Here is an 18550-nt window from a genome sequence, read left to right on the forward strand (position 1 = left end):
GCCCAGCAGGTCTCAGTCTGTCTCCTCCCTGGGCCTTGCCTTGTTGATTTAGTACACAGCACATCCTAGGGGGAAGCCTCAAGAGGGGATGTGATTTGAAATCTTTGTCCTGCTGAGATCCAGAGATGCTTGTCCCCATTATGGAGCTTTCTGAAAACACTGGGGAATCTGTGATGTGGGAGGGCCTGTAGCGGGAAGGAAAAGCAGGAGAGAAGGGAACGGGGGCTTGTTGAGGTCACCAGAGTTGGAGAGAAGCCATGGTAAACTCGCAATGCTGCCCCGCATATAAATGGCACGGCAATATCAGAAGGTGGGTCTTGAGTCGGTACTGCTGGCCTGCACTCACTCATCTGTTCCCTAAGGAAGCTTAATTGACACGTCTTCTGTTTTCCATGAGACAGCCCCAATTTTGACGTTAAAGATTTCTCAATTATTGCCTGGGATATCGTGACTTCATATCATGACGTTGCATCATGGACTGATAATGCCATGTGGCCACAGGGAAACGCCACCATGTGGCGATGCAGTTACTTTGCCCAAGAAGACAAAGACTAAAAGGTGGCAGGCCTCCCCATTAACCTTCCACCATGTACGCTGACACTGTTATGGCCTCTGAGCTTTTGGGACGCTCTGGGTGCAGGGAGTGGGATGTTTCCCTTTTGGAAATGAGTGGACCATATACGCAGGATTAATCAATTATCTCTTCTTCTCCATTTACATTATGCACAATTGCTGCAGAGTTGGCTATTAATCAGCAGTAAAGCCCTGTCACCACTTAACTTGTAACACTCTAACCAGATTACTGGCGGGCTTATTCGTAAGCATAGGGTCCATCCACATGTTGACCCTCATCTTGGTCATCATTGGAGACTGACCCTCGATCTACAGTTGAACAGAATTCCCTAGCTGGGAGCAGTATCAGAGTCATGTGCTCTGTGGGTTGGACCCGGGTGGGGGAAGGCAGAACACACACTGAGCAGGGGGCACATCCATGCATCGCAGTGTTAAGACTCAGTAACCGCCAACAGTGTTTTGCCTTTGCCGTACACCTGCCAGTGGTGCTCTGATCACAGTGTGAGAGCCTCTGCTCTAGACTGGCACATGCTGCCGCTGTGTTTTAAAAGAAAACCTGACAGAACAAAGCACGCAAGGGAGTAAGCCATCAAAGCCTCGTTCACTGTTTCTTTGTGAGAATCCTCTTTGTCTTTTAAATCCCTCCATAAAACTTACCTCTGCTCTGATTCCTGCAGCTCGCTGCTCTCTGGCATTGGCGAGGCAAATGGTGAGCTGAGACTTCCGTTTTTCTGCGAAACTCTTCATTTTATTACCTCATCCTCCCACCAGCTGCCACCCCATTGGTCAGTTTTCTCTATCTTTTGACACCTGAATTGTAAAGGCTCTGGGGCAAGGATTGCCTTCTTTGTTAGTTGTTTGCACAGCACCCAGAACAATGGGGCCCTAATCCTTGACTGGGGTTCCTAGATGCTACTGTAATAGAAATAATATTAATAAATAATTCAAGTTATTTAGGGAGAGTCAAATTTTCCCATATCTTTTCCATTCAGTTCCCTGAGGATAGCTAGTTTGGCAAGTCACAATCCCTTTAGAAACACCCCCTTTAAAGCATGAGGCAACTGGCCTGCAAAACACTGTAAAATACCAGAGCCACAACCTGGGCTCCTTTTACATTTCCTTCTCCGACTTATTCAGCTCCCCTTTAATTCCCCAAATACGTGGCACTTCCAGTTACTACTTTTCCTGCCATATCAGTAATTTGGGGCTGGGAATGGCATTTTGAAGACTCTACATTACAAGAGTTACTGGGTTAGAGCCCAAATACCCTTCACAACTGCTCAGACCTTGGGCTGAGGACAACTGACGTGACAATAATAATAATTACATTCCAGTAGAGCTTGTTTTCTGTGATTGTCAAAGTGCCTTATGAATGTTATCACAATATCTCATTGAGATAGGTGTCATTGCAGCTAGGGAAACTGAGGCACAGAATGATTAAAGAACACTACATCCAAACTTGGGGGCCCAACGTTAGGTACCTAGATAAATGGCCTGGATTTTGGAGGTGCTGAGCACCCATCGCTTCCTTTGGGTTCACATTAGGAGTTTAGTGGGGAAAATCAAGGCATTTATTAAGGTGCTGAACTGTGGATTTAGGGGGAGATTTTCAAAAGCACCCTTCGTGCCATTGACTTTCCTATTGAAAATGTCGGCCTTTACCCCTCTGTGTCTTAGTTTGTTCATCTGTAAAACTGACTTTCAGTGGGACTAGTGCTCCTAAATCTGAGGTGGTTTTGAAAATTTCCCCTTTGGTGCCTCTCTTCAGGCATCCATGTTTGAAAAATTTTGCTTAAACGACTTGCCCAAGGTCACAGTCATTCAGTGGTAGAGTTGGAAACAGAACCCAAGTTTCCCCCAGCCGGTCCCCCACAGCTAGACATCACCACAGCATCCAGCGCTAAGCAGTGAGGTTATTTCACCGCTGTACTTGGCACTGGTGTGACCGCTGCCGGAATACCATGCCCAGATCTGGTGCCCACAATTCAAGCGGGGGGAGGGATAGCTCAGTGGTTTGAGCATTAGCCTACTAAACCCAGCGTTGTGAGTTCAGTCCTTGAGGGGACCACTTAGGGATCTGGGGCAAAATCAGTACTTGGTCCTGCTAGTGAAGGGAGGGGGCTGGACTCAATGACCTTTCAGGGTCCCTTCCAGCTCTATGAGATAGATATGTCTCCTTATTTAGAAGAGTGTTGATAAATTGGAGAAGGTTCAGAGAAGAGCCAGGAGAATGATTAAAGGATTAGCAAACCTGCCTTATAAGGAGATAGTCAAGGAGCTCAATCTATTTAGCACGACAAAGAGAAGATTATTAAGGGGGCGGACTTGATTACAATCTGTAAGTAGCTACATGGGGATTGAATAGTGGGCTCTTCAATCTACCAGAGCAAGGTCTAACACCATCCAATGGCTGGAAATTGAAGCTAGACAAATTCAGACAGGAAATAAGGCGTACATTTTTAACAGTGAGAGTAATTAACCATTGGAACAATTTGCCAAGGGTCGTGGTGGATTCTTCACCACTGACCATTTTAAAATCAAGATGGGGTGTTTTTTCTAAAAGAGCTGCTCTAGGCGTTATTCTGGGGCAGTTCTGTGGCCTGTGTTATACAGGATGTCAGACTAGATGAGCACAATGGTCCCTTCTGGCCTTGGACTCGATGAATCTCTGAAGCTACACTAATAGGATGCAGCACCGCACAGGCATTTATCCACCTGAGCCATTGCCACTGCCAACATTTTGAATTAACTTATTTCCCCCTCACTCCCAAAGCTTTGTCGCTGACCTCGGGGGCCACACAGCTTCCAGGCGCGTACAGTGTGAAATGAACAATGTAGCCGTTCACCTTGGGTGTGAGCTGTGCAAATGCAAACACAGAGAGACAGTGAACAAACGTGGACTTTCATGCGCTGCAGGCTGGAGTTGAAAGTGACTTTGCTCCCGCAGCGGTAATGGTATTTCATGCACCAGAATTGTCAGTTTCCTGAACTTAATACTAGCAGATAAGTGGAAGCCAGATGCAATTGCCAGCTACTGTGCACTGTTTGTTTGCAGCCTGTACCAGATACACAGGGACAGGAGTCTTAACAGCCCTAGGATTTTGCACACTCACAGGTGGATGATGGAGCTCTCTCTATGGGCTGACTTTTTAATGTGTTTGAAACAATTAGTATTTTGCCATTGGTTGTGGTGTCTGCAGACAGATCAAGGTACAGCCAGTTCTTAGCAGGGATCTGATAAGGTCTGAAAGGGTCTCTTTCAGCCTCCTGGAATTAGCTGCCGTCTCAGCTCCAGTCTTCAACAAATAAAATCAAATCATTAACCCATGTTCCCTCACCTCTCTGAAGGGGAAATTATGTCTCAGTGAAACACGAGAGCATGCTTCTGAAGGAAGTCATAAACGCAGGCAAAGAGCCGCCCTTCCCTTAATAAGGCTGGAGGGAAAGCAGTACTGCTTGCCAGGTGTAGATCACTCTAGAATTACAGAGAGATGCAAGACCCTGTCTGTGTCTTCCAAGCCCATGTGCTGAGTTATTACACGTTTAGTGGAACCCAGCATTGATAAAGGCTCTTTGATTTACAAAAAAGAAAAGCAACCTGATTATATATTTGCTGTGAAGCATCTGGGTGTGTCTAACGGGGGATGTGAAAGAGAAGGCTAATGGGGAGAGGAGATGCTGCTTGGTAGCCAACAGAGAAACTGCCTTGAATCCACCATGTGCTTATAACCACGAAGGTCCAGCTGCCTAACCGCGGCAGATTTGGGGGGCATTTCCAGTGACTGGCTCCAGATTTCTGAATGCAGAGGCAGGTTCAATTGCTTTAGGGCAGGGCAGGGCAGCGCTGAAACTGACGTGCCTGTTCCCTCACTCAAAACAGAGAAGAAGAAAGGGAGGTCGGCTACCTTTTACCCGCTAGACAACACCCCCTTGCTGCTTCCCGTGGATGAGACACAGCGGCCAGTGGATAACAGCAGCATGGAGCCCGTGGGCGTTAGCACAGAGATGGCTTTGCTCAGCAACATCCTAGCAGCGTATTCCTTTATTACAGGTAGGTCTCTCACCTGCTTCTTCTGTGGGCTGCTGTGATGTCTTTTAAGACCCTCAGTGGGGCTGCCCCAGTGTAAGTGAGGGCAGAATCTGCCCCTTTGTATTTCTCTCAGAGGTTCGTTTTCCCATTTGTCTCTCAGCAGGTTTTCCCTTGAAAGACCCGAACGGTGTAGCTCTAGATAGGGGTTGACTGTATATAACAGGCTGTATTGTGCTCTGCCTTCACTTGGGCTTGCTCTCATCTGAAGTTAAATACAATGTAATCTTAGATGCGGTATTATTTCTAATGTGCCTTTTTCTTGGAGATCAAACGCTGGCTCATTAAGAAGGCAAGCTTTTCCTGTAATTTGGAAAATGAGCGGCACTTAGATCATTACCCTGCTTAAGAGAATTTGGCTTATCTTCAGTGGAAGTGTGAAGGTGAAATTTCTGCTTAGTGTAATTATATATTTAAATCTAGTTTAGGGAAAGTTTCTTCCGATCACAGCTTAGCTTTCATCCACATTTTTTCTTGTCATGTGTCTTTCATGTAACACAGGAGCTTTCTTCCATTTACATTTATTTTAGAGTCACTCTTATCATGAAGCTCTTCGGCCAGAATCACTGCTTGGGGGCAGCCAGGGTGTGGGCCCCTCATAGCAGAAAGCCTGCTAGAATTAGAGGCACAGTAGTGCAAGCTGTCCATGGCTCCCGTCTGTATCAGAGAGACCGGCGCTGGTTGGTGCTACCCGCAAAGTGGGTGGAGTCAGCCCCACAAAGCGTGGGGTCAGGCTGGCCAGGAGATGTACTGATTCACCACTTTCCTTAGTCCAGCTTCTGCTGGGGGAGAGAGGCTCCTCTGGAATTACAGTTGGAATTGCAAAACGACTGTCCCTGGACATGAGCCCCCTTTCCCCCGGCGTAACAGAGACAGGGCATGCAGTTTGTTGGCCCTTCATTGGGCAGGACTGAATCTCAACCCTTGGTTTTTTTTAAAAATGCATACCTGTCTTGCTAAAAACGTAATGCCCAATTTTACAAAGACACATGCATGTGCGTAACTTTGCACATGGTGAACAATCCCATTGACTGGAATGAGGCGAAGCCAAGGAATCACGGGGATAAATCTTGCAGAATCAGGGCCAAAATGATTAAAACGCAAACAATTTTTAGCTTTCTTTTTTTCACGGCACAAAGCTTCGGTCACTTTTATTTCCCCTCGGTGCCATTCTCTGGTTCTCATGCACTAGCACAAGGCTGTTGTGTTTTGGTTCCCAGCACAAGATTTGGCTTTCTAGTTTTGGCAAATGTACATAGATTCAGGAGAACGTTTCTGTGTATAGTTCTTTTTGTAACACTGGTGGGAGGGATAGCTCAGTGGTTTGAGCATTGGCCTGCTAAACCCAGGGTTAAGAGATCAATCCTTGAGGGGGTCGCTTAGGGATCTGGGGGAAAAATCTGTCCTGCTGTGAAGGCAGGGGGCTGGACTTAATGACCTTTCAAGGTCCCTTCCAGTCCTACATCTCTATGACTTAAACAACAACCTTGGTGTTAAGTGCACAGTTCTGTCTCTCTCTCTTCCTCCCCCCCCCTCCCCCGCATCTGATGGCAGTATCATGCTCTGACTTTTCAGGTCCCTTTAAAGCAGAGATTCTTAATGTAGAAATAAATGTCCTTCATAAATTAAGGTTGAATATTACATGGTTCATAGATATGGACACCTGCACTGAAAGAACTGCTGTAAATGCATCCTCTATCTGTTGCTCCCATCATTGTGGGATCTGAGAACCTCAACATCTTTAACATATTCAATCCCCACATCACCCCTGTGAGACAGGGAAATGCTACTATCCCCATTTTAAAGGTGGGGAACTCAGGACAGAGAGACTAAAGCCCAGATCCTCAAAAGGTATTTAGGCCCCTAGCTTCCATTGATTTCAACTTTAGATACACTCTAAACCAGGGGTGGGCAAACTATGGCCTGCGGGTCTCATCTGGCCCGCCAGATGGTTTAATCGGTCCCTTGTGCTCCAGCCAGGAAGCAGGGTCAGGGGCCCCTCCGCGTGGCTCCCAGAAGCAGTGGCGTGTCCCCCCTTCGGCTCCTACGCGTAGGGGCAACGAGGAGGCTCCACTCCACATGCTGCCCCCACCCCAAGCGCCGCCCCCGCAGCTCCCATTGGTCGGGAACCATGACCAATGGGAGCTGCAGGGGCGGTGCCTGCAGATGGGGCAGCGTGCAGCAGAGCCACCTGGCCGTGCCTCCGCATAGGAGTGACATGCCACTGCTTGCGGGAGCTGCTTGAGGTAAGTGCCACTCAGGGCCTGCACACCCGAGCCACTCCCTGGTGCCCCAACCCCTGCCCCAGCCCTGATCTCCCTCCTGTCCTCTGAACCCCTCGATCCCAGCCTGGAGCACCCTCCTGCACCCCAAACCACTCATCCCCAGTTCCACCCCAGAGCCTGCACTCGCAGACAGAGCCCCGACCCTCCCCCATGCCCTAACCCCCTGCCCCAGCCCTGATCCACCGCCTGCCCTCAAAACGCCTCAGTCCCAGCCCAGCCCAGAGCACCCTCTTACACCCCCATCTCCATTCAAGAGCCCACGCCCCCAGCTGGAGACCTCATCCCCGTCCCCGCACTCTACCCTCACTGCCCCAGTCCCCTCCTGCACCCTGAACTCCTCATTTCTGGCCCGCACCCCGAGCCAGAGCCCTAACCCCCTCCTGCACCCTAACCCCAATTTTGTGAGCATTCATGGCCCACCATACAATTTCCATACCCAGATGTAGCCCTCAGGCCAAAAAGTTTTCCCACCCCTCCTGTGAATGCTGGATCTTAGTCTGCCCAGAAAATATCCAGCATATCTGTGCAACTAAGGCTCCATCCCCACTGGAGTGCTACCCATGTTAAGGGGACTGTTTTAACCTTTCTGCTAATGTGGATTAAATACAGTTTAACAGGTCAAATAGACATAGTTAGAAATATAATGGTAACATAATAAAGGTTTGCATTTCTGTAGTGCCTCCCATTAAAAGCCCTGAAAGCATTTTACAAGCATTAATGAATTGTCAATAGAGATGCACTCAAGGCACAAACTCTGGCCCTGAATCTGAATCCTTCTTCCATTAGCTTCCCTGCCCCCATTTTTGGATTTGGGGGTTAGTTGATTATGAGAGAAGTCAGACATGAAATTTGGTCTGAGATCTAAAGTTTGCAAAAGTTGTAGCTCAAATCTAGGAATTTGGCCTGGAGACGACTCTAATCCTCACACCTTCCCTGTAAAGTAGGTTATTATTGATATTGTCATTTTATATTTGGGAAAAATTAAAGTGACCCACTCAAGGACTTACAGTGAGTCAGGGAAAACTGGGACTAGAATCCAGGTCTTTTGACTATGCTAAAAGCACCATGGACTGTGTTTCCTTTTTCCACAGTAGAACTCTGTCCTATATTTTTCTCGTGGGACACAATCTTTTTGGAGCTGGGATTCTGCTAGATTTAGGGCTGTTCGGTGCTGGTGAACTGGTTGCGCTACCAGTAAAGACACAAGGGCTATAGGTGACGATTTTTTAAAAAAACATTCTCTTTTGGGGGCCTGTCCTGCAAGGTGATGTGCACCCTCAGTCCCCACTGAAGGCTATGGGAGTTGTGGGCCCTCCGTGTTTCACAGCACCGTGCTGCTGCACACCTGTCTGTCGTGCCTCCAAGCAACAGACAAAAACAGGGCTGAAGCTTCATTTCCTGACTACAGCTGCCTCCAGTCCCAGCTTGAGGAAAGCCATTCGGAAGCTGCAAGCATTTCCAGACCAAATCTGTGGGAAGTGGGTGGGCAGCTGCAGATGGAGAGACGGCAAACACCTGCCACTAGCACCTGTTGGCATTTACCGTGTCGTGCAGCAGGTGGGAAGGTTAGATGCAAATGCAAAGGGACGGGTCCTGGCCACCCCCTGTATCTTTTTGGCTGAAGTCTGTGTGTAAAGATGTAATGTTCCTATTAATGGCAGAGGAGTGCAAAAAGCCAGTATAGTATAGCAGGTCACTGAACCACTTGTGGGAGTGTTTGCTTTCTTTATCAATCTGCTCATGGCACTCCAAGCGATTAGTCAGGGTCCTTTAGCATTCCAGCCACAAAGGAATTTGTGTTTGTTTGTTTCATGCAACCCCACAGAACATTTAAAGTAATATTTCTATAGAAATCTGCAAAGGGGACAAATGGGGGGGGCACCATAACTCCCCCATAAACAGCAACGTGCTGCCAATGTGGTAACAAGCGGTTCCCGCTCAGACCAACTTCCCTCTGAAATTGCTGGTGCCAGAAGTTAGACGGGGGCTCCCTGCGAGTCCCCTCCATTACATCACTGTCCTAACACGGGGAGTTCAACTGGCTGCTGTGCCTTGGAAGAGATGCAGCGAGCGCACAGCGCAGCGAGCGACGTTAATGAGAAACTCCTCCCCCCCGCTGAGCTCTCGGAGGGCCTGATGCCATCACAGGAAATCAGATGCAGTTTTGCCCAGATTAATTTTTATTTATTAAAACGACAAGAAGAAAATAAAGCACTATAAGAGCAATAACAACCTTGGCCTGGGCCATGTCCTGGAGAATTAATGACCGTCTGGGTTGATGCTCCCAGCTGATCATTAGCCCACAGGAAATAGCCTCAATAATTGTTGTTTACTTGGTTTCTTTTTAAAAAAACGTGTTTCTAATTTTGGCTGGTGTGGAGCGTCTAGAAAAGTGTGTGCGTTCCATACACAGGGAGAGGGGAGGCACGTGCCTTTTGGCTACATACATTAAAAGAAGTGAGTTCGCAGTCTTCAATCAACGACCTTTTCAGCTGCATGCCCAGCCCAGAAAGAGAGGCACCATAAAGGGGGAGAGTTAATCACTGCTAAGGAGATTGCATGGCGCTCCAGGATGGGTCTTGAATACCGTAGTGGGGAAAATGTAACTCACAGATGTCATCTGAAACGGAGGGAGGAATCTCTTACAGTGGATAATACTGTAGACCTGGACTTCTTCACACCAAGGGGCATATGGAACAATCTACCAAATGGATATTGATACCCATCCTACGCACGATCTATACTGAGGGGAAGGATACTAGGAGAACTGAGTTCAATTCCCTGCTCTGCTCCTGACTTCCTCTGTGACCTTGGGAAAATCATGTAAACCTGAATGCACAAAAGGAATTAGCTGCCTACATGCTAGTTTTGGCTCCACTGCAATGCACAAAACTCCTGCTGAAACCCTGCTTAAATTTTTAGGGTAGAAGTTCCCTGGGCACCTATGTTTCTGTCTCTGCTGCCTCTTTCTGGGTACCTATCTCCTGCCTAAGCCCCAGAGCAATTCACAAACCAGGGAAGACAGGCGTTTATCCGATCCGGTAGGGATGCTTAGAAGCTGCCTAGTGGATCGGGTTCCAGGGAAAATCTGGGTTGGGGGTGCCCATCTTTTTTATAACTTTTAGCCCCATGGTTAGAGCACTTGCCCGGGAGGTGGGAGATCCTGCCTCAATTCCCCTCCCTCTGCCTAAAGGGGAAAAGGGATCTGAACAGAAGTCTCCACCACTCACACGTGTGCGTGTCTTAAACACAGGCCAGCAGGACAGTATGATGTAGGGCTCCCTCAAGCTCTCCTTTCACTGTGGATAAATAATGAAATCTATTGGATTAGGGGGACTAGATCCCAGGTGGGTGCCCTAACCTCTGGACTATAGGCTCATTCTTGTGTTCTTGCCCAATGACTATTTAAGTATTAATCCACAGTGGAATAGAAATAAGGATTTAGGTACTTAACATGCATTCAGGACCCAATGCCTCAGTTCCTCAACAGTCAACTAGGGTTAACAGCACGTCCCTATCTCGCCAGGGTGTTGTGAGGATAAATACATTCAAGATTTTGAAGTGCTCAGTTACTACAGCAGTGGGGGCTATCTAAGAGCCAGAAGTAGATTGTAATGAGAAAAGTAAAATCAATTTTATTTAATTGTTAATGGATTTTAGTGTATGTGCTGGATTGACAATCCAGGAGACAGAAAACCACTATTTAGCCACCTGGCAACAACAGTCTTGCCAGCATGTTTCAACTTTGCTCTGGAAGGACTGAGGGAGAGAGAGTGAGTTAGTCTCTGATAGGATTGCCAACTTTCTAATTGCACAAAACCAAAAACCCTTGCCCTGCCCCTTCTCTGAGGCCCCGCCCCCACTCACTCCAGCCCCTCTCTCTCCGTCGCTCGCTCTCCCCCACCCTCACTCACTTTCACTGGGCTGGGGCAGGGGTTGGGATGCAGGAGGAGGTGAGGGCTCTGGGTGGGGCCAGAAATGAGGGGTTCAGGGTGTGGGATGGGGCTCAGGGCTGGGGAAGGGGTTTGGGGTGTGGGAGTGGGTGTGGGGTGTGGGTTCCAGGAGGGAGTATGGGTGTAGGAGGGGGCTCAGGGCTGGGGTAGGGGGTGGGGGTGCAGGCTCTGGGAGGGAGTTAGGGTGCGGGAGGGGGTTCCGACCTGGGGCAGGGTAGATTCAGGGTTTGGGCTCCAGCCGGGTGGCATTTACCTCAGGCGGCTCCCGGTCAGTGGCACAGTGGGGCTAAGGAAGGTTCCCTGCCTGCTTTGGCTATGTGCTGCTGCTGGAAGCGGCTGCCATGTCCGGCCCCTAGGCGAAGGCGCAGCCAGATGGCTCTGCGCCACGCACACTGCACACATCTGCAGGTGCTGCCTCCGCAGCTCCCATTGGCCGCTGTTCCCGGCCAATGGGAGCTGCGGAGCCGGCACTTGAGGTGGGAGCAGCGCGCGGAGGTTCCCTGATTGCACCTGCGCCTAGGGGCTGCAGGGACATGCCAGCCACTTCCGCGGAGCTGTGCAGAGCCAGGGTAGGCAGAGAGCCTGTCTTAGCCGCTCCGTGCCGCCGACCAGACTTTTAACAGCCCAGTCAGAAGTGCTGACCAGAGCCGCCAGGGTCACTTTTTTCACCGGGCGTTCCAGTCGAAAACCGGACACCTGGCAAACCTAGTCTCTGAGGCAACATTTTTCAAAAGGGCCCTGTGTGACTTGGGAGCCGAAATCCCACTGAATTTCACTCAGCTTTGGTCTACATTAGGAACTTATGGGCGGTATCAGTACGAAAATCCACACCTTTAAGGGACATCGTTATACTGAGCTTTCCTCCAGTGTGGACAGTGCAATGTTGATGGAAGGGCTTCTCGAGCTAGCTACTGCCTCTTGGGGAGGTGGAGCACCTACGCCAATGGGAGAAGCTCTTCCATCAGTGTAGGTTGCATCTCCATTAAGTGCGACAGTGGCACAGCTGTGCTGCTGCAGCACTGCAAGTGTAGACAAGCCCTGTGTCCCTTGAGGCCTCGCTCCCTAAAGGTAGTTAGAGGCCTAACTGCCCCTGAAACCCGTTGGAACTCGGCGCCTGAGTGCCTTTGAGGAGCTGGGTCTCAGGCACTCCGGAACTGGTTCCCTGTGCTAATATGGTCCTTGTCGCCTGGCGACAGGCGTGCCAATTAGTGCCCAGTCTGATATTGTGCTTTATCATCTGCCTACTGCAATCTGGACTGACACTACCAAGTCCTTTCACTAAACAGCCAACAGATGCTTATAGCACTCAGGCAGTCTGAACCTGAACTGTGCAGTGACCTTCTCCTGACCTGGCCCCTACTGCTTCCTGCCCTTCCTGTCTGCCTCTGCAAACATTCCCCATCCTTCCCCCTGTTGTAGGGGGAGCCCTTAAAGGGACAATGCCCCTTTTCTTCCAGCCAGTGGGTCAGAGGACCCCTCCCTCCCCCCCAATATGGAAAGTTGCAGTGAGCACATTTATTTTTAAATGCGTAGTTAGAGTCTGAAGTCCATCCCCCTCCCCGCAGTCACACCCTGAAACTGCTCTGAAAAAAGCCCCTTATGCTTAACAGACTTCAAGTGCATAGGTGTGGCCATTCTCAGGGCAACAGCTGTGAGTCTGTATTCAATAGGAGGAATTCTGCTTGTGAAAGACCACAAAATATGGCCCTCAATTAAGATTGTCAAGGATTGATCTGTATTGTTCGATTTTTAAAGCAAGTCACTCATGTCTAATGTCCTGGATAGTGCAGTTTCCTATTAACTCTAACTCTAACTCACACACACACACACACACACACACACAGAGCTAAGTGGGGTCCTGGTTCATGACCTACTGCCACTCCTGATTGTTACCACTGTACAAATAATAATACTAATAATATTTTCAAAAATAACTAGTGATTTGGGGTGCTTTCGTGTTCGACCGCCAAACCTGAAATGCCTTAAAAGAGGCCGGAGTTTCCGAAAGGCTGAAAACACACCCTCTGAAAGTTAGCCCCCTTTAGGGTGTCTCAAGTTGGCCACCCAAAAATGGAGGCGCCCCAAATTATTAGTCATGTTTCAAAATCCAGAATCTTGGCCATCGATGATTTAGCTGTTTCAGAACTATGTTGTTGGCCTAAATTGCCTCTTTGCTGTGCAAAAGGGCCCAAGCTTTGGGAGGATGGTTGCTGTATGACTGGGTTGGCCATATAAACTGATAAATGCCAGGTCTGCAGGGCTACAGTTCAATGAAAGAGTCCAGCTTATATCCAGCATTTAAGAATGCTCATGGCGTAACTAATATAGCTCATGAATACCAGCAGAGCCCAAAGATTCAATTACTGCATTGGTACTGAATGAAGGACTGTCTGTTTAGAGTTGTGTGTAGTGTATGAAAAATTACTGGCTAACAAGCAATCTAATTTCATCTCTCTCACTAGCTGCCCATGGTTGCTAGAATGGCGGAGAAAGTGAGTGTGGAAGAAAGAAGGAAACTGGCAAAAGGGAAAGAGAAAAAATGTTTTCAGTCCATTCCGGGCGCCACACCCTGCTTTTTAGGAATTGTGGCAAAAGAGTGAGCTGGGGAACTGATGATGCACCATGTATATATTTTTAAAAATGAGCCTGTATGTGTATGTGAATTTAGTGTTCCTACAGGTGAGGTTCGTCTAATCATATTAGCCAGGCACAGATTAGGCAAACCATAAGCAAGTTCGGCCAGTGCAAATTAGCCCAGCTAACCCCTTCTCTTCCAGTCCTCGGAGCCCCTCCGTGTGTTCACTTGAAAATAAAGTTTAGGGGTGAAGTTAATTTCTGCACAAAATAACAAACCCACTTGGATCCTGCAACCCAAAAGGCAATTTCAAGGGAATATGGGATGGGATGGAGCAGTTTACTCGGGGATGTTCAAGCCAATGGGTGTTAGGCACCTAACTCCCTTAGGTCCCTTTGAAAATCCCAGTCCTAAAGAATCTCTAATCTCGTCCTGTTTTTGTTTGTGTAGTGCCAGCAGCAGGGTCAGGTGCTTTGTAGGGAGGGATGAAGACGAAGGGTGACATCCTGGCTCCATTTAAGTCAATAGCAATTTTACTAGCATTTCACCCAAGCTCTCTGCCCCCAAAGAGCAATCGAAATAGAGACCTGACAAACAAAGCAGGGTGCCAGAGCAGCAACAGACTGCAGTGCAATTGAACAGTGAGACTCAGCACCCAGTTTGTCAGTTCCATGGATTGCAATATCTTTGCTCTCGCGTCTCTGTTTCAGTAAGTTAGAACCCCATGGCGGGAGGTCGGGTTCATGAGCCTCCTTAGAGAAATGTGGTGTTAAGAAAGGGCTTGAACAGGGAGGGAGTGAAGCAGATGGACTGGATCAAGTAGCGGGGCCCAGGTAGATGGGGCAGCTTGAAAGAAGGCCCAGAGATAGGAAAGGAGGAGGCACAAAGTGGGCACTTGGTCTCATAGCTTGTGAAGAGTGAAGGGGATCGGGGGCGGGGTGAGTAGAAAGAGAAGCAGAGGAGTGACCACCTGAATGCATAGGGCCTTGAAGGCAAAGACGAGGCATTTAAATTGGATCCAGACCGTGAGGGGATGAAGCTGATGGAGGCAGCTGAAGAGGGCCTGAGCTATGGTTTTTATTGCAGTGGGGAAAGTATTGCAAAGCTTCATGCTGAATAAAGGGCAGTATGCCTGTCACATTATATCAAACACCGTATCAAGTTCCTGTTCAGGATTCTTCCCCTTACTGCTTGCTCTAGCTGTGCCATGGGCATCTTCAGGTATTGGCCTTTGCAGTGACCTTTAACCTCATTCATACCCAGATTCACGGTCCGATGCTATGGAGCATTTAAAAATATGCTCTGTTGTTTAATTTGTGGCCCCATATTTCAAGGGAGTATTAGATGCAATGGACTTGAGATTATTCCGTTGAGATCAAGACTGAAATCGGATGTATTATTTGAATTTACAAATGGGGTATGCCCCACCCCCCACTATATACTTCAGGACTGATTCAGCCAAATAAACACCTCCAATAATGCCCCCAGCTTTTACACACTAGAAATCTCCTTAAAGTGATTTTAGGGATGTTTCCTACTTGACTTCTGAAAACTCCACTTGAAGGAAACCAGACCTAGAGGACCCAATTCTGCTCTCATTTCTAAGGGTGTAATGGGATCCAGTGAAGGCAGAGTTGGCCTGAAGGGGACAGACATCTTCCAGAGCCTGAAGGCCAGATTCTCAGCTGGTGTATAATGTCACAGCTCCACCACTGACTTCAATGGAGCTGCACCAGATCTGAGGATCTGTCCCCAAAGTTTGATTCCCATGCAGGGCCCCGACTTGAATTAACAGGATTGAATTTGGCTCCAGCTATTTTGCCTAGTTCATCTTCATCCTTTGTTGGATCAACTGCTTTGTTGCTATAACACTTAAATGGGACAAGGTGATTCAGCCCATAGAAATTATCATAATTACACGTCTTCAAAATCCAATGCATAAGCAATACAAAAAAAAGATGACAGTTTGAAGGATCCATATTGTATATTAAAGTCTCATTATATCTTCTCAGAAACGTTTTTTATGCGGAATCTGTCAAGTTAATGCCCTGGCTCCATGTATTTTGGGGTCTCACATCAGCAGTACATTTTTGTGGTCTGGGCAGAAAGCCAGCATGTTTGCCTTAGATAAGCAAATGAATGCTATGAATAGATCATTTCCCACTTCCTTGGTGCAAGGCTTGCCATTTCAGCTGTGCGAAGGTGCAGACAGAAGCATTAGAGCTTTTTATAATCATCTTTATTCCTTGGCCAATAATGTATGGGACAGAAAGGTGCACTTAGTCACTGCCGACTGTGCGGCTTGCTGAATAGGCACATAGGCAGTGGAGTTAGCATTTAATCTGGTGGGCTGCTCCTTTAAAATATTGGATGGCTTTAGGACATAAGTAGCTCATGGTGTGTATGCAGTAAATGCCTCAGGCACATGTTCTACCACTGGATCCCATTGACTCCATTGGGGTGATGCAGCGTAAGCTTTGGAAGTACCATCATGAAACCAGGAGACGATCTGAACCTCCGTAGAAACTTGTTCTGTTTGAACTTGTGCAGCTGCCCCGTGTGACCAAGTTATTTTATGCCTTGTCCTCTGAGAATCATTTCTTTTCTCCTTGCAGAAAATCCTGAGCGTGCCGCTCTGTATTTCGTCTCTGGGGTATGCATCGGACTCATCTTGACCCTGTTGGCCTTGGTGCTGAAGGTGTCCTGCCGAACTGACTGCAAGCAATCCCCGGGGAAAAAGCCACCTCGGGAGCTGGAGAGCGACAGCGACAGCAGTGACAGTGAGGATGATTCGGACACCACTTCGGACCTGTCGGCCCGCAGGCACCGCAGGTTCGAAAGGACTTTGAACATGAACGTCTTCACCTCGGCCGAGGAGCTGGAGAGGGCTCAGAGGCTGGAAGAGCGAGAGCGCATCATCCGGGAGATATGGATGAATGGGCAGCCGGACATTCCGGGGACCAGAAGCCTGAACCGCTACTACTAAGTGTTGGGAAATCCCACAGGCCGGTACTGCAGCCTAGGTCTTCCTGGGCCTGCTAAAGAGGAGAGAGAGGAAAGGAGTGTTACATTGGAGTCTCCCCTTTTCCTTTCAGAAGGGCTAACTGGAGCAGCGTGGATGGACAGCAATAAAGCTTTCACCTTCCCCTTTTCCCTGACATATTGCTACCGACACCAGGAAATCACCCCCCAGTATTTTCTCTCTGGAATCAGTCTGGTTACAGCAGAGGTGGATGCCAGCTTCTCTTCTTGGTGTAGTTGAACGGTGGGTGGAAGGCATGCAAATAAAGCCCTCCCCCAGCTCTTGGAAGTTGAACATGCTACGGTACAAACGCTGCTCTCATGCTTGCCAGGGAAACCATCAGTGTTCTGCTTTCCCCAAAGATTTCAGGAGAATCGAAAGCAAACTGAGACTGTGTGTCCACCAAAGGAAAGATAACATGGGGAGGGAGGCACAAGCGCATGATGAATGACTGTCTTGTGACTTTATAAGATGTGGGGATTCTTATGCCATGAAATCATCTTGGTGCTTGGACGTTCAACAGTGTGTCCTGTTATTTAAGATGGTGTTTTAATCTGCTTCTCAGTGGCAGCATTTTTTTTCTGACACCTCAGGGATAAAATCCTTTTTTAAAAATATGTTTCCCCTTCTTCTTCCCCACAAACCAACCTGCTCCCACCTATAATTATGGTATTATAGGAGATGTGTCAGTGATCAGTGAAATGTTAAACAGCCTCAAAGAGGTTGAAAGGGGTTTTGTTTGTTTTGAATTGATATATATATATATATATATTTGAAGAGGCTGCACAGCAATGTGCCTTATTCTTTTTTATTGTTAAACTACAGTTTTCCATGGATAGTGATGCACAATGTTTTATATATTTTATTAAAAAAATAAAAGAAAAGGTTTGTATTTACAAGAGGAAAACGGGGATGAAATGGGTCAAATACGCCAGGAGGATGGGAAATAAATGCGAAATAAACTCTGCTTTGTTTATATCTGTTTTAATTTGCATCCTTGCTCCTGGCTCATGCTTCGCTGCAGTAAGATACTTTGGAAGAACAACAAGCTTTTGCAGCCACTCAAAGCTGATGCAAATGTCTAAGGCAGTGGTAGGCAACCTGCGGCCCGCTGGTTGCCCACCACTGGTCTAAGGGTACGTCTACACTGCAAAAGAAGGTGTGTTCTTAACTCAGGTTAGTCAACGCAGGTTAAAAAAGCAGTGAAGATACAGCAACTTGGCTTTTAACTTGGGTTTTCACACACACACACACACACACACACACACACACACACACACACACACACACACACACACACACACACACACACCTCCCTCCCTCCCTCCCTACCTGAGGTGGCACCAAACATGGTGCGTGGCTAGCTAGTTCTTGCTCACATGCTCAGGGTCTAACTGATCATCATATGTGGGGTCAGGAAGGAATTGTCCCCCTGATTAGATTGACAATGACTTTGAGGGAGGAGGTTGTCTTCCTCTTCAGCGTGTGGGTGGGGATCGCTGCCAGGATTATCTGGGTATATGTCAATCATTTCCCAGCCATTGCAGGGCTACACCTCAGTCCCTCCTATTTCCTGCCTGTGGCACTTCATAGCCTAATCTCTTGTGAGACGCAATATTTGGTTTAATTTTGGTGGGTGGGTTTAGTGTGTTGATGCTGGGTGATGATGGTGGCCTGTGATATACAGGCGGCCAGACTACATGATCAGGTGGTCCACTCTGGCCTCAAACTCTATGACATACCCTAAATAGCCGTTAAATCCTATCCATGCCTAGGGCTCCTCTCACACCCTTACGCACCCTTTTCCATTGTTCTCTGAGCACATCAACCTATTTCAGTGGTGCCTGCTTCCATGAACAGCTGCTCTATGGATCAGTACTATAAAGGCTTGTTCCAAAGCTCCTTGAAGTCAGTGGAGCGACTTCCCTTGATTTCAAGGTGTTTTGAATATATATATAAATAAATCACTCAGATGCTGATAATTTGCCAAGGCCTTCCCATACTTGCCCCAGAAGGACAGACAAGTTCTTCTTCAAGTGCTTGTTCATGTCCATT

The 18550-nt window shown here is 48.0% G+C and overlaps 2 protein-coding genes across 3 annotated transcripts in view; both read left to right on the plus strand.

Annotated features, from left to right (window-relative positions):
* The window catches only part of EVA1A (eva-1 homolog A, regulator of programmed cell death), a 313292-nt gene extending 295845 nt beyond the window's left edge, over positions 1-17447 (plus strand). For both annotated transcript variants that reach the window (XM_054024335.1, XM_054024336.1), the window contains 2 exons: positions 4454-4624; positions 16089-17447. In XM_054024335.1, the coding sequence (XP_053880310.1) occupies positions 4454-4624; positions 16089-16459 (542 nt within the window). In that variant the 3' untranslated portion in view covers positions 16460-17447. The remainder of the gene's footprint in view (positions 1-4453; positions 4625-16088) is intronic.
* A 495-nt stretch (positions 17448-17942) lies between these two features.
* The window catches only part of SPATS1 (spermatogenesis associated serine rich 1), a 71946-nt gene continuing 71338 nt past the window's right edge, over positions 17943-18550 (plus strand). The window contains exon 1 of the mRNA XM_054022901.1: positions 17943-17980. Coding sequence (XP_053878876.1) covers positions 17943-17980 — 38 coding nt within the window. The remainder of the gene's footprint in view (positions 17981-18550) is intronic.

Source organism: Malaclemys terrapin, chromosome 3 (assembly GCF_027887155.1).
Source record: "Malaclemys terrapin pileata isolate rMalTer1 chromosome 3, rMalTer1.hap1, whole genome shotgun sequence".
Taxonomy (NCBI): Eukaryota; Metazoa; Chordata; order Testudines; family Emydidae; genus Malaclemys; species Malaclemys terrapin.